The 15,914-nt window shown below is 43.5% G+C and overlaps 1 protein-coding gene across 5 annotated transcripts in view; it reads right to left on the minus strand.

The window, feature by feature from the left end:
* SLC25A17 (solute carrier family 25 member 17) overlaps positions 1-14,337 on the minus strand; it is a 53,252-nt gene extending 38,915 nt beyond the window's left edge. Inside the window, exon 1 of one of the 5 annotated variants that reach the window (XM_030546944.1) lies at positions 14,168-14,337. In XM_030546944.1, coding sequence (XP_030402804.1) covers positions 14,168-14,323 — 156 coding nt within the window. In that variant the 5' untranslated portion in view covers positions 14,324-14,337. Of the gene's footprint in view, positions 1-594; positions 729-5,421; positions 5,458-14,167 lie in introns of those variants that run through there. The other 4 variants (XM_030546959.1, XM_030546978.1, XM_030546969.1 and 1 more) reach the window with 4 other exon arrangements.
* Positions 14,338-15,914: the final 1,577 nt, after the last annotated feature.

Here is a 15,914-nt window from a genome sequence, read left to right on the forward strand (position 1 = left end):
CCTACCAAGCCTAGCCACACAGGGTCCTCCCATGGAGCCCAGCCTAAGCCTCCTCCTGTAATGCAGGGGCATCAGTGGCCCCAAAACCCCACGGTTCCAGTCCTGCAGGTTCTAACAGCCTGATTTTAAAAAAAAGCTTGTGTATGACTTATGCTCACGAAACTATTTAATGGAACTTGTGCCTTAAGAATTTGCCAGCCTGTTTATCATGCAGGGTGAGAATTTGCTAATTTATACCTTACCTATCTAGTATGTTAAGCTCAGTTTGTGATTTTTGTTTATTTACTAAGGTAATCTGCTTGCTATCACTTATAATTTACCTTTTGTACTTGTTAAGCTTATTTCTTGTTTATAACACAACCCAGTTTGCACAATTCATATCGGGGGGGGGGGGTCAAGAAGCTATGCACATCTCTCTCACATTGAGAGAGAGAGGGCAAATTTTTGAGCTTGTGCTGTGCAGATCTTCCTATATAGTGCAAGACAGTATTATTTTGGGCTTATCTCCAAAAAGGTATGTGCACTTGAGTGCTGGGTGAGTCCTCTCATACAGAGCTGACCTCAATCTGTGTCTGCAACTGGGTATGGCCCTACCTGTCTGTGTGTGCTGCAAGAGGCCGGAAAGCTTAATTCAGCAAAACGGGGAAAGGGAATCCAGGCTGGTGGAACAGGTGAGGCTCCATGAAACCTGAGTACATCAGGTGGCATCTTGGATAGGGGGTCTAACCCATCACACTTGGTTTTCAGAATTTTAAGTTTTGCTGAACTGGATGTTCTGGAAGAGCACAAGTTACCACTTTAACTTTGCATGAATTAAGTTTTTTGCCAGTTAATTTCCTAGTTTTTTAAAGAGAAAAAATGTTTGTTGGTAGGAGTTAGTGGTCATTCAGGCAGTTGTAGTTCTCATCCAAGTTTGCAGTTGATATGCTGCAGTGGGTAAGTAATAATCAAAAGACAAAGTTTTTTATATAGTGATTTTCAGCAAGGGGAGGGGAGGAGAGGAATAGCTCAGCGGTTTGAGCGTTGGCCTGCTAAACCCAGAGTTGTGAGTTCAATCTTTGAGGGGGGCTACATAGGGATCTGGGGCAAAATCAGTACTTGGTCCCACTACTGAAGGCAGGGGCCTGGACTTGATGACCTTTCAGGGTCCCTTCCAGCTCTATGAGATAGGTATATCTCCATATATTATTATTAAAATTATATCATTATTCCCATTTTACAGATGCAAAAGTGAGGCACAGAGAGGTGAAGTGACTTGCCCAAGGTCACTGTTACCCTGGATTTGAGAGGTATGTATAACACAGATTTTGATCAAGCTAACTGCAACCATGCTATGTGCCTTCAGCCACCACAAATAAATAAAATAGACCACCACCTAGTTAAGAATTAATTTGAACAAACAGGGCTTCTGGAAGCAAGGTCAAACCCTTGCAGGCTCACAATTTCTGCTAATCAGAATGGGAGGAGGGGAGAAAGTCAATCTGAGACTGAAAGAAAACAAGTGGATGGGAACCTTGAGTTTTGGGCACCTTTGATATAGAAGCTTAACCATAATAAGATTGTTAGGAATATTTGTTAATAAGATTATTGAAGTTAGTAGAAGTAATGACCCAATAGGGGTGACTATGAGCAGTGTTTTGTAAAAGTTAGTTATAAAAGACTGGAGAATAGAGTGTATTTTGGAACAGTCTTCTGATGCTATCCTAAGAGAGTTTCCCCTCCCCCCCCTGCCATCTTAGCCCCCAATGGGGAAGACACCAGCCATTGCAGAACTGCTGAAAATTACTCAATACCCTCCCAGTTTCTAAGTAATGATTTGGGATGTTCTAAACCTATTGCTTATGTCCATGTGTGCTTAAGTCTGATAAATTGTAGTTTTAGATAAGACCATGATTACTTGTATTAATCTTTCATCAAACAGAATTGCTGTGTTCTCATTGGATTTATTCCTTACACCACCTGGAGTGAAATAGTTAAGTTACCACTGCCTTGGGTTCTGAAAACCCTGAGTAAGAACTGAGCATACCCATGGCAGAACTAAGCATAATTCCAGTCCAGTGGTCTTTCCACTAGGCCATACACAATCCTCCATGCTCTTCCCCGCTGCCCACCCCAAAAATTTGTTACAGTGGAATGGGGATAATGATTGTGCTTTGAAAAGTTTGCAAGTTGCTAACAGGGCCAGTGAGAAGTCTCATCCATGGTCTATGTCCCAAAATCATGACAGTTTTAACACATGGTTGTTTCAGTAACTTTAGGCATGAGAGAAAAGATGGTGACTTTCTCCTTCTCCACACCCTGCTCCATCCCCCACCATTTCCAGCCCCCCCCCCATCTGATCAAGCCATTAGTTGGCACTGTAGAAGCTATTAACATGTAAGAAGTTGCACTTTGCTGTCTCTTATCTTATGCAATTGCATACATATAATCACAGCCAGCAGCTTATCAATGGGCTGCATGCTACTTTGGTTATGTAGCCCAAGATACATATTGCCCTCACTCCCACTACCTACCTCCAGGTGGGACACCTACCCCTGCTTCAGCCAGGCTTCCATAGCCAAACTTCAGGTTCACCCAGGCACTTCTCCTCCAAACCAGGCTGTTCCTCCACACATTCTGGCTAGCCCCTCCAAAGGGGTGATGTGCATCTAAACTATTCATTTTCTGGATTTCAGCTGTTTCAATTTGTTACCTTCTGACATAGAAACCCCTTGGCAGAGTCCCTTGCTCTTTGTAAACAGCTCTCACATCAGACCTGTCAAACCCATTACATCAAATACACACAGCAGGTACTGAGAGGGGTTCAGACCCTGCAGAAAGGTAGGGCTCCCCTATATCCCAGCACATAGGTGAAAAGAGAAAATTCAGGACCAATATGCCTTCCCAGCCCTAAACGCTGTCTGCTACCCCTCATTCTTTAACCTTCCCCATGTTAGCCCCTTCCCTGAGTCCCCCCCCGCCCCTCGAAACCCTCTCTCCTACCACTCATTCCTAATTATCCCCTAGGCCCCTCACCATAAGACCCCCAACCCTCACTGGAGCCTCACACTCTTCTGCTCCTATTACCACCTAGTTTTGCACCCCTAATCCCAGGTGTGTAGGAATGAGGCAGGGGATGGCAGAAAGAGAAAGGAAAGTCTCATGATCAAGGCAGCTGAATGCTACCCTGGACAATTGGATAATATCCATGCCTCTGGGATGCTGGGCAAATCACAAATGATATGTTGTACACATGGTCACTAATTGTGTGTTGTTCATTTTCTGGATGCCTAACTTGAGACTCCAGGCTTGGCTTTACAGAAGTGCTGAGCAATCACAGCTGCAGCTGAATCAGTAAAAGCCCTGCTTTAAAACATGCAAAATGTTATATAAAGCTAAGTACTGTGAAAAATCAGGTCCTAGACATCTCATATTGGACAAGGGTGGACTTGATCAAATTGATTTAAAATCACTAGGCAGGAAAACTTGATTTAATCATGGATTTCTACATAAAATTGCATTCTTGCTGATTGTTATAGATGTAGGTTTCATTTTTTGAAGGTATACACTATACATTTTTAAAGTGATTTATTTTGAAAACTTTTCAGATTAGTTTTACAGCTATATCAGAAAATGAATGATTGTTTGGTTATTTCATTTACCAACTGTAATTGAAGCAGATATTTATATCATAGTTCACCTCCCAATCTCCAATTCAATAAGTTAACCATTAATATTTGGAGGATTTTCTTGCCATGCTGCATTAGGAGGAGAACATCACCAGACAGAAATTTAAATTGTTTTATTTAACTAAAACAACATTATGTATTAAGGATTTTTTTCTTCAACAGCAAACATAATATTTTAACAAAACAAGCATATGAATTTTTTAATTTACTTAAACATTCACTTTTTAAAAAATCTGGTTTGTTTTAGTTAAAATTGTCTAACTAAAACAGTTACATAGCATATTTTTTTTTAAATAAAAATTAAATTGATTGTCAGCCAGGTGAACATGAGAAACTTAAAATATTGGCTTCTGCAGCTAACTCAGTTGTCTTCATCTTCATTTTCCTGTTTGTTCATAATCTGGAAAAGAAAAACAAGCTTTCCTGCTTTTTCAGGTCCCAAATGATTTTGCAATTTGGAATTAATTAGTCCAAAAGGAAGAAAATATTCTTTCTACACCAGAAGAAGAAGCTACTGCTGTTAAAAGTGAGATTAACACGTCAACAGTCTCTGAATCCAAGTTACTTCCACTCCTTCACTAGTGTGACTTTCTTTAAAGCATCATCAACAAACATATTTCTTGAATGGTTCACCCTTAGTGCTGAAGTTTATTATAGTTGGCATTATGGAGGGATGATTGCTTAGTGTCCATGTCATAGCCAACTCCTCTTCTTCAGCAGTTAAGGTTTGACCCTGGTACAGAGAATTGAGAATATCTGCAAGAAAATGAGCTGGAGATAGAGTTAAATTACAAACATTAAAAAAATCAAATGGGACAAGTACTATCATTGCATATTGCTCTTTTTAAGATCTCACTCAGTTCCTTCCAAATTTCAACAGCATCAGCAATAAAACAGCTATTTCCCCGCATTTTGTTCAAGGCTACAGAAATAGGCTTCAGGGTACTCAGCATGTGTTCAACATTTCCCTTAAGCCCAGTGTTGAGAACTTTGACTGTGACGGTGCCATCTATTTTTTCACGATTCTGTTCACAAACTCATCAGATTAGCCCAGTTCTTGATATAGTGCTCAAAACAGTCTACTACTGAGTTCCACCGCACATCCTGTAGGAGAGTGACCTTGGTTCCTCCCACTTTTTTCAGAGCAACTGCTGCAAAGTGGTTGTTATGAAAGTATTTTGCAATTTCAACATTAGCCTTTATTTCTGGAACACCGAAGTCTTCGGCTAGGTGGTGCATAAAATGAGCACTGCAACCGTATGTTATTAGCTTGGGACCCTCTTTACTCTCTTCTAAATAATTTCTTCTCATCTTGGATACATTTGCAGAATTGTCTGTGACCAAGCTGCATTCTAGACATTTGAATTTTTTTTTTCAGAGTCTGTTATAGCTTTTACTGCTACTTCTTGTAAGTATTCTGCTGTGTGTGCGCATTTCCTGATTATCAATTGTTTCTGTAAGGAAGACATTCCCTTCTTCTGTTGTCACACAAGCACATACAACAGGATCATTGTGGGCCATTGCTCCACCCATCGAGACTCAGGTTAACAATTTTACACTCTAGACTTTTTGCACACTGCTCAATTTCTCTTTCACACACTTTATCCAGCAATTTGCCTGTGACATCTGCTCTGTTGGGTGGACTGTATCCTGGTCTTAATCATTGAACCATGTTAATGAAGTGTGGGTTCTCAATAATACAGAAAGGAGAGTTTGTTTCATAAACAAACCGGGCAATTTTTTCATAAATTACCTCTTTTTGTAATCTGCTGGTTCTTATCACAAACTTATCTATGGTTGTTTCTGGATGATGGAGATTTTTTCTTTCTTTTTGCTACCGGTGATATACTGCATACATGATGTGACTGAAACACTATCATTGGCAGATAACTCTGAAACTATAGAAAATGATGGTGATCTTGAAGGAGGATAGTCTTCAGAATCCTGTACATTGAGGATGGGTTCTCCTAAACAAAATAAATCAATGCAGTTAATTAATTATTATCATACCTCTCATTTAGCATTACTCATTGCATTCACTGATACCCAGTACTACTTTAAAGGTGAAATTGTAAAAGGAAGATCTGCCTATTTCAGCTATTTATTATCACAACTGCATCTAAAATAATAGTACCATACAGTAACAACTATATTTTTTGCTCAAACATGAGAATTCAAGAATAGTCCAGAAGGAAGGCAGGCAGTCCTTAAGAAAGAAGTATGAAAAAAACGTTTACCAACCTGAAGATCCTGCATATTCAGACCTGTTCCTTTCACCATCTTCAACGCAGCTTCCTCCTGAGAAGGAACACTTCACACAATGTTGTTTCATTTGGGCGATCAGGCCTTGCATTTCTTTGTTGCACCATTTGCATTTTGCATGCATGCCTGTCTTACCCACAGGTAGAGGAACTTCATTAAAATATTCCCAAACTTGGTCTCTTTTATGGCCTGCTGCCATTATAGGCTTTCCCCTCTAGTGAGAGAATGGTATGGTAGATCTCAAATCAATGAAGGCTACACTCAGAAAGACCTCAAGATGTCTGGAATATAGTGCTCAAACAGTTTCACTTTTGTTTCTACTCCGTCTTTCCCATCTCACGTTTATCTCCAGACTTCTTCTCCTTGTCCAGATCTATTCCGCCCCCAACAATCTTCTATTCAATGAACTTTCTGAAACTCTGCACTTTTAGAGAGAGGTAAGGGATTGACTGAGTACAGAAATTTACAGAGAGACAATAGGGTTGAGGTCTGTTATTTCTCACCTCTATATATTTATTTATTTAAAAACATTTTTTGCTGTTATCTCTAGAGACACAAATCCACAGTTTGAGAACTGCAAAACTAAGCATTTCTGATGGTATCTTCTAGACTGAGCACTGAGGCCTTGGCTACACTGGCGCTTTACAGCGCTGCAACTTTCTCGCTCAGGGGTGTGAAAAAAACACCCCCCTGAGCGCTGCAAGATATAGCGCTGTAAAGCGCCAGTGTAAACAGTGCTGCAGCGCTGGGAGCACGGCTCCCAGCGCTGCAAGCTAATCCCCATGGGGAGGTGGAGTACGTGCTGGCGCTGCGACCACACTCACACTTCAAAGCGCTGCGAAGTTTCGAGTGTAGCCAAGCCCATAGTCCCATTGGGGAGACAGAAAGATAAACCTAAATAATCTATACAGAAGCCCCTGGAACCCAGTAAGATTGGGTCTCTAATCCATGAACTACTGGTACTCATTTACAAAAGTTTTCTTAAATATTACATGAATATATTGTCTCATACTATAGAGTTAGAATTTACAATCTCTATTCCATGATGAGATATCTTTGAGCTATAATGTAGCTTAATTAAAACTATCTTTGGATAGGTTTCTTCCTCAAAGCATTTTATCAAAAAAAATTGATTTAAAATAAAAAAAATCTGATTTTTTTTTTTTAATTTATTTTTATCCACCCTGCTGGGCACCAAAAATTAGTCGACACTTTTGACTTCTCTCTCTATGCCTCAGTTCCCCATCTCTAAAATGGTTATAATACCACCTCATCAGTGTGTTCAGAAAATAAATCTGTTGATGTCTGTGAAGAACTCATACTATAGTGATGAGTACCACAGAAAAACAAACTAAGAAGTTGATAATTCTGTACTGAAAGCAGGATTTAAACAGCATGCAGTAAAGCTCTAAAACCATACATTTTTCAGTGAGGAGGAAAAAAAATAGGAATAGCTACTTATTCAAGCCATCTTGTGTACAAAATGAAGGAGAATGTGGATTACACACTTCTACCCCGATATAACATGACAAGAATTCAGATATAACGCAGTAAAGCAGCGCTCTGCGGGGGGTGGGGGGGGGCTGCACACTCTGGTGGATAAAAGCAAGTTCAATATAACACAGTGCAGCCTGGATCCCAGACACCCTGGATGCCAAAGTGGGTGGAGCCAGTGGAGCTTGCGCCCGCCCCCCAGAGGTCAAGGCACAGGACAGGAAGTACAAAAGCCCAACCCGAGCTCACCAGAGGCCCGGCCACCAGAGAAGCCAGACACCTGTGGCCTAGCTCCCCCTTGGGAGACTCCTCCAGCTTGCGGCTGACCCGACGCCGACCAGACCCCGGAGAAGCTGGTAAACCTGCCGCTGGCAAGTTACCCAGAGGAGCTGCCAAGCTTACCGCTCGCTGGGTACCCAGAGGAGACCAAGGTGCTTGACTCATTGGAAGACTCTGTCCAGATGCAGGTTCCTATGGAGGGGGAGGTAGGAAGTAGCCCAGGGGCAGTCAACCCTAGTCTGGCTGCAGCATACCCAAAGCCAATGTCAGTGTGTTGTGGTCCGGATCCCCACTGATGCAGCAGTGGGTCATCTAATGCTGCTAGGGCCCCGGGCTGGGATGTAGTGGAATGGGAGGGCCTGCGTCCCCCCCTGCCACTCAAAGTGTGGGTGGCAGTCTCCCCCTCTCTCTGGTCCTTCGGAGCTAGAACCTGGGCCTACTATTGAACTGTTTGCTCAGCCCCTGCCAGAGGGCCTGAAACACTGACTGTTTGTTGACCTGCCCTGATCCAAGGCTGGGGCCTTGCTAATATTAAACTGTACACCCAGCCCCTACCTGAGGTCCTGAGCTGGTGACTGTTTGCCACCCAGCCCGGCTAATTCCCCTGATTCACTGGACCTAAGTAGTGAGGCGGCCTGCTTCCCAGCTGCCCTAGGGAGAGCCCCAGACAAACCCCTACACGTGGTTTCACCTATAAAACGGTAAGATTTTTTGGCTCCCGAGGACAGCATTATATCGGGGTAGAGGTGTATAATTAAAGATCATAATGCATATGCACAATGCAGCTGAGGGTTGCATACACCATCCTTATGCCTTAATAGTCTTTTAACACAGGTTGTGTGTATTATTTTATATTTATGTTGCTACAACAGTAATGTTCTTCCATGGTCAATTATTGAGTCTACATATAAAAATTGTTTGTAAACAACTAGTCAAGGATGCTAAGAGCCAAGGAAGTATGTTCTCTCTTCCTCCCTCTCCAGCATGAGTATAAATATCAATGAAATAATGAGAGTTACATCTTATTTTAGCTAGAAGTATTTCATGGTTTCATGTACAAAGATCCTATGTCTGCTGAGGAAGCAACAAGATATGCTGTGAGAAATGAATCCATATCCCTCATGACTAATGAAAGCCAGGAGCAATGTCTCAGGTCATTATTAATGAGACCTTTAATGAATAGGCCTTCCTTAAGAGGAAAACACACTTGACGATGATCTTATCAATTGATACCTGGTCTTGAACTTTAGGCTTTAAGGGTATATCTTCCCTGCAGAATTAACTTATATGATCAGTACTTGTGTATAACCACTAGAATTGGCCTGGCCCATATAAAAGCTGTCACATTGCAACCCCTAATTCCAGGTCTGTGTCCACACTGCTGATGCCTTCACCCAGGTGTAGCATTGCAACATTTGCAAGTGCATCCCATGGGTCTTACACAGCACCAAAGCTAAGCCCCTCTGAGTTCTGTGACGGTGTTAACTAAGACAACTTGTCAGTCCTTCTGGCATACCTACACAGAAGTGGCCTTAACTTACAAACTTAGTAAGTAAGGTACTTGCAGTTTGGTGCACACTAGCTTTTGGTCTATGGCCTTCATTTAAACAAGCAGCAAGGCATGAATTCAACTGAGAAGAAAGATCTGTTCCAATTGTTGGCATTAATACAACTCATTTCAGGAACAGGAAGCAGATGTAGGACAAGAAATGCAGTGGTGGGTAATTAATCATCAGTTTTTTGCCAGAAGGCAAGGGCAGGTTGTTGTTGAGAGATTGCAACAGAAGACTATATGCAAATATAGCAGAGCAAAGATGGCTGATGCAAGCTTCAGTTATGTAACCTGATCTGGTAACTCCTGTGAAGACAAAACTACCTTGTCTCCACTACAATTTTATCTTTACTCAAGTTAACACTTTTTTCCCCATAGCAGAGACAAGGCCTTATTCATCTATTCTGTTGCTGAACTATTGCAATGCACTCTATTGAAGGGGAAGGCTACCGTTGAAGGCACTTCAGAATGGAGATGTGTTGGGGTAAGCACATTAAACTTGTATTACATGAACTGCAAGGGGCTTTTGTCGGTTGCTTCTGCATTAATTCAAGATATTTGTTCTAATCTATAAAAACCCTCTCATTTCTTCCCAAGTACTAAAAATTCTATGCACTCTACAGTCACTGAAATTATATGAGAGGCAGTTGTTAAACACCCGCTGTGAATGCTTGAGAACTAGTGGGTAGGCCATTTTTGGTGGAGTTATAGGCTATGACATAAGGTTCTTGAAAAGCACAAGGAAAAGATGAATTTTTATAGCTTTCACATTCCCATGCAGTGTCATAATTTTGGGCTTTTGTTGACTATACTTTTTTTTTTTAAACAGCTGTATTACACATATGGAGGCTAGTGAGTTTCATATGAGTAAATATTTATAGGATGGTAGTGCACATAGGCCCAAGAGGGATAAGGTCCGCATTGTAGTGGATGCTGTATAACAGAAGAGAGAATCTTTGCCATGGGAAGCTTCAAACCTACAAGGGTTATGGTTTTACCCAGCAATGGCTTATTATGAATACTTTTGTTGAATAGTCTACTAAGGAACATTTCTAACCTATGAAGCTGAATGGATTAAATCAATTTACTGTTAAATTATCACACAGTTTATTTAAAGTATGCTAACAGATCTCTCAAAAAATGAAATGCTAATTCATTGTTCCAGATCAGGTGAGGTTAAAAAAAACTCACTAACAGCTTTCAAAGCCTAGACCCACCCTTAGATGATCAACTTTTAAAGTCAAGAGAGAAAACACTTTCTTAAAATGACTAGATAGTATTTTAATCCAGTATAAATGAGGTTACTCCCACATAGGGTGACCTGATGTCCCGATTTTATAAGGACAGTCTTCATTTTTAGGTCTCTCTTATTACCCCCCCCCCCCACCCCAGTCCCAATTTTTCACAGTTGCTGTCTGGCCACCCTTCTCATAAGTTGTTTTCATGCCAACAACCCCCTAGTGCCTATTGCACACGTCCTCATTTTCCAGTGACAGTACCCAAGCAAACAAACCGAACAGCCTGAGAGACAGACAGACAGACAGACACACACACACACACACACACACACACAGGTACACATCAAAGTTTATGATTTTTCTATTTACAAATATTTCAGCAAAGGAAGTTGAGAAAACTGCCAATTATGGCTGCAATGAGACATTCAGATATATATTAACACTGTAGGCCAAAGTAAAAAACTACAATTTAATTTCCTGGTGCTAAGTATGTCCTGCTTCCTCTGGGCCTTCATTCTGCACACTGCTAGAACTCAAGCAGAACCCTTGTGGTACAGTAGAATGTAACAGCAGTTCTGTGTTGGAAGACTTCAGGCAAATAGGGCAGTTCCATAGAAGTCAGAGAACACAAATTTTCAAAGTGTTAACTATACTCCAGCAGGAGACAGGTATTCCTGTAAAAGGAGGAATACAGAATTCAATGCCATGCCACTCCACTCTCCCCCTCTTTGCTTTCATTAAGCCAACTCTTTCTATCGGGGAAGGAAGGTAGTCTCCCTGGAGCTCATCAAGGCTACTTAGCAAAATAAGAGTACAAGAATAGCCTTAAACTTCATTGTGCTGGCTCAACATTGGAACTCAAAACTTTGTTTACGCTGAGTCTCAAAACAAACACTTGTTACTGTAGCCAGAGATAATTTGGCATCTAAATTATACAAACCAAGCAGTTAACTCCCAAAGTCTCAAGTGTCTATCAGGGAATATACTAATACATATATAGTAAGTTCTTAGCCTTAGAGGGTCTTATCAGTGTTAGTTAACAAGACACATTTAATGAGTTTGGACTACACTATTCTGTACATGAAGTAAATGGGAGAAGCCCCACTGCTTAAGGCAGTGGTTCTCAACCTATTTACCATTGTGGGGGACACACATGCAGCTCTATGTGCACACTATATATTATACACACACACTTTACTTGTATGGCCCTGAGGATGTCACATGGGCCACAGCTGTGTGCTGACTGAGCCACAAGTGGCCTGCAGGTTGAGAACCAGTGGCTTAAAGTGCTGTGAACTCCTCAAACCCTTTAATATTGAAAAGAACTCTCATATATTTGTCAAGGATGATGAAGTTGAACAAGATGACTTTAAAAATTTATTCCAGATATAGTTTCTGTGACAGATGATCTGGAACTGTATCATTTAATAAGCATCAGTGTCTCAACTGTAAGACAAGACTGAGGAAGCTTATTGCATTAGTTATCTGAGGACTCATTAATTAGACCAGAAAGTTTTGCCAGAATGTCAGAGCAGTATAGGTTACTAACACAGGGATTACACATGTTTGAGTCTGTTTTTGATCCTGGGGACTGGCAGGCAACTCCCACACCTTGAGCAACCTTACAAGGAAACGTAAGGGGAACATCAGTTTGCTTGATGGGGAGGATTAACTGATAAGATGTTGCAACAAGATGCTGCTGCTTACTTATAAAAAGTAGTTGTCTTCCACCCAGGGCAGGCTCCAACAAGTTTATACCAATTTTCTTCCAAACCTCATTTAGCTGCAGTGCACTTGTTTGATATATTTTCCGCTTTCATTTTCACAAATACGACAAGGCTAATTCTGAATGCATAACTTGGAGGTAAATATTCTGATCCCCATTTACAGAATCTAAGATACATCTCAACTTAAGGCCCAAAATTTCTTCTAATTTTGGGTGCTCAAATCAAGACATATAGGGTACACTGCAATATAAGCTCAAGATCATGCCCAAATCTGTAGAGGCTAAATTTTACAGGTGCTGAGAACCAGCAGCTCTCACTGGCTCTGGTGGGAGCTTCAGGTGCTCAGCCTGGAAGTCATCCCCTAAGTATCTCAAGTTGATCACTCAAAAAGAGAGGCAAGCAAAATTAGTGGGCATTTTGAAAATGAATGATTTGCTCAAAAGGAATGAGTGATACAATTGAAACTATGAGGAGTCTGGTGGCACCTTAAAGACTAGCATTTATCTGAGCGTGAGCTTTTGTGGGTAAAAATCCCACTTCAGAAGAAGTTCTTCAAAAGAAGTTTTTTACCCAGGAAAGCTTATGCCCAAATAAGTCTGTTAGCCTTTAAAGTGCCACCGGATTCCTAATTGTTTTTGTGGATACAGACTAACAGGCTACCCTTCTGAGAACTGAGTCTGGAGTTCTTGGCTTCAAGACCTCTGCTAAGACCACAGAGACATTGGTGTCCATATTACAAGTGCTGTCTTTATAACCAGCCAGCTCTCACCAAATTCAGAGTAGGTAAAGCTCAATCTGACATCACAACGTGCAGCTGTGGCAGCGTTACTCTCCTCACACATAGGTGAAGGTGACAAATCAGGGAGGAGGGCAGCAGAGAGGAGACGCCTTGTGTTTACCCCCCTCCACGTTTTGCTGTTCCAACAGGGCAGGAAGGGGAAGAAACCGCAAGGCACAGGCGGTGGGTGTGTTGGTGTCACTAGGCATAACCCTAGGTAACTCGGGAGGGTGGTAGACCGCAAGTGTCAATGAAGCCCTCCCGTTGTAGGCCTCAATGAACCAATGTTCCTCCATGTTAAACACTTTGTGTAACCTAATATGTTAAGAGCTGTAAAATGTAATGTCAGCAGTTAGTTTTCTAATTGTAACAGCCAGTTCCCTGCTATAACACACTGGAGCTAAATTGAAGCAAGTTTCAAGGTCGCTTTTAGATACAGTACACATGTCTCAGCAGCGGAGAGGGGGGAGGAAGGGGGAAGACAAAAGACTGAGTGAGAAAAGATACTGCAGCTGGATGGGAAAGAATGGGGGAGCGAGAGATCAGCTAGACACCAAGAAATAGTTCTCAGAAAGCAACGGGGACACAAAAGGAGGAAGCTGCTTGTGTAGGGGTGCTGGATCTGAGGCATGCTAAGTCTCCTAGCACCGCTTTGAGATCTCAAATAAACTTTGCTTGCTTCTCCACCCTGGTGTGTTTATTGGTGCTAGGCACTCTGGGCAACGAACCACTGTTGCTTGCCTCCGGCACCCTCTGTGCCTGCAACAGGTGCATCAGTTGGGCAAAAACGCAGCCCTGACTCCTCTTTAGATGAGATGCCAGAGCAGCGGCGGCCCGCAAGGCAGTGACGGCGTCTGGCACCTGGGCCCCCTGCAGGGTTTCCGCCGGGAAAGCCCCCGCCCCACAGCGCCAGGAGCCAGAGACGTGGAGCCCAATCCGGGGCGTTCAGGACCTCAGGATCGGGCCCACAGAGCAACTTCTTGTGGCCCTGGGAAGCCGGAGCCGCTCTCCGCCACCAGCCCTGTCCTGCTGGGCTGCCAGAACCCCTCCCCCGCCACGTCCGCCCCCGGCGAGACCCATTCAGTACAGGGGGCGTGACGGGCCGCTGCGCAGGACCCGGAGCCCGCTCCCCCCCCGACCCTGGGCGCCTCGCCCCGGGCCGCACTCACCACAGCCCCGGCCACGGCATGGACCAAGCTCTCGTAAGAGGACACCGCCGCCATGGCTGCTGCTCCTGCGGGGCCAGCCGGCGACCGAGCGGGGCGAGAGGCAGCAGCAGGCGAGCAGGGAAACCGCGCTCCCGGCGCCTCAGCCTCCCGCTCCATGGCTTCCTCCTGCGCACGTGATCTCCGACCCTCCCCCTCCAGCCGCCCCCAAGCCCCGCCCACTGCAATCGCCGCGCCCAGCCTCTCACCTGCTCGGGCGGCGCTCGCTGTGCTCCCAGCCTTGGACTCCCGCGCCCCTGAGCGCGAGGAGCAGCTGAAGCGCCGGTTAAGGCTTCGCCTTCCCGCTCGTTGGCTCCCCGGGGGCCGCGCGGGCTTTCAAACAGGGTTGCAACCGTTGGGCTCAACGGCCAGAGGGGGCGCAGGGAAAGCCCGGGGGGTGGGGGCAGCGGAGTTTCCCCATGGGCCCGACTGTACGGGGCCATCAGGGACATCGCCCCGCCTCTCACTGCGGTACCCGCAGCAGCCGTTCTGGGGGACCGGCTCTCCCACAACTGCTGTGAGTCGCTTGTGCTCAGCGCCTGACTGTCCCCAGGGCAAGGCTCCCCCGACTTCGTTCACTCGCTGAACGGGCTGCCCTCAGCAGCCACGTACACAAACCACGCTCAAAACAAATGTTTGTGCCCTCTGAGCGACGCGTGCCCCAACTCGAGGTGCAACCAGCCCCAGAACTGCACCCCCCAAAAAGTTACCAGTTCTCAATTTTATGAACCGCCGCAATATTAAGTGCTTCTTAAAAGCCCTGAACTTGGAAGCTTATAGTTAGGTGGTATCTCAAGCTTTCCTTTTAATTCTTGTGGTTGCAGAGAAGAGCTTGAAAAGATGATGCAGGTGTGCCTCACTAGCTCAAAAAACAAGGCAAATAAGAGTATTAAATACAAAATGTTGGGGGGGGAGAGGGGCTTAAGCCTATTCTTGTGGGAGAAAGGGCAGACTTGTGATTTTTAAGCATTTAGTGTTGGCAATGATGAAAAAACCCTCCTGCCTGCAAGATCAGAAATTAGCTTGACCAGATTTACAGCGACAAAGAACAGTCCACTTGTTAGAGAGACAGGTGGGAGCAGCAGTTTGGGGGATCCCTGTATAGGAGAGAGTTGTGGTATCAGTAAATGGGGAAGAAAGAGGAGGAAAAGGGTGCCAACTCCAGGTGTTCAAGTCATGAGTCAGGCCCAAAACAGATTTAAAAACAGTAGATATAGGGTGTCTTATTTTGCTTTCTGATTTTTAAACCTTTAGGATGCATGTGGTTCAGATTTTCTAGCTTTTCTCTGCAACCATGAAGACTAGATTTTTTTAAATTAAGCTGAGGTTTCATCTAATCACAAGCCTCCAGGAGCTGGAGCTTTAAGAGAAGCAACAATAAATTAGTTGGCAATAACAACTGGGTGCCTAGTCCTCCTTACTTTCAAGCCAGACAATATTCCTTTTTGCCCATGACCACCTTCTCCATTTAAAACAGTTATGCTTCTGTATTCCCTTTTGTGCTTTGTCCCTGTCCAACAACTTTTTCATATTTTCTAGGCTGTATTTGCAAGCCCAGCTTGTTTATTTAAAAAAAATATTTACAGTTTTGAGTCCTAAAATATTTCTTACTCTTGTAGTTTTGGTTCTCTCCTCTTGTTGCCTTCCGCCTTTATCTGTACTGTCTGGTCTCATGTTCCTATTTATATTTTTCACACTCTCTCTTTTGTCT

Source organism: Gopherus evgoodei, chromosome 1 (genome assembly GCF_007399415.2).
Source record: "Gopherus evgoodei ecotype Sinaloan lineage chromosome 1, rGopEvg1_v1.p, whole genome shotgun sequence".
Lineage (NCBI taxonomy): Eukaryota > Metazoa > Chordata > Testudines > Testudinidae > Gopherus > Gopherus evgoodei.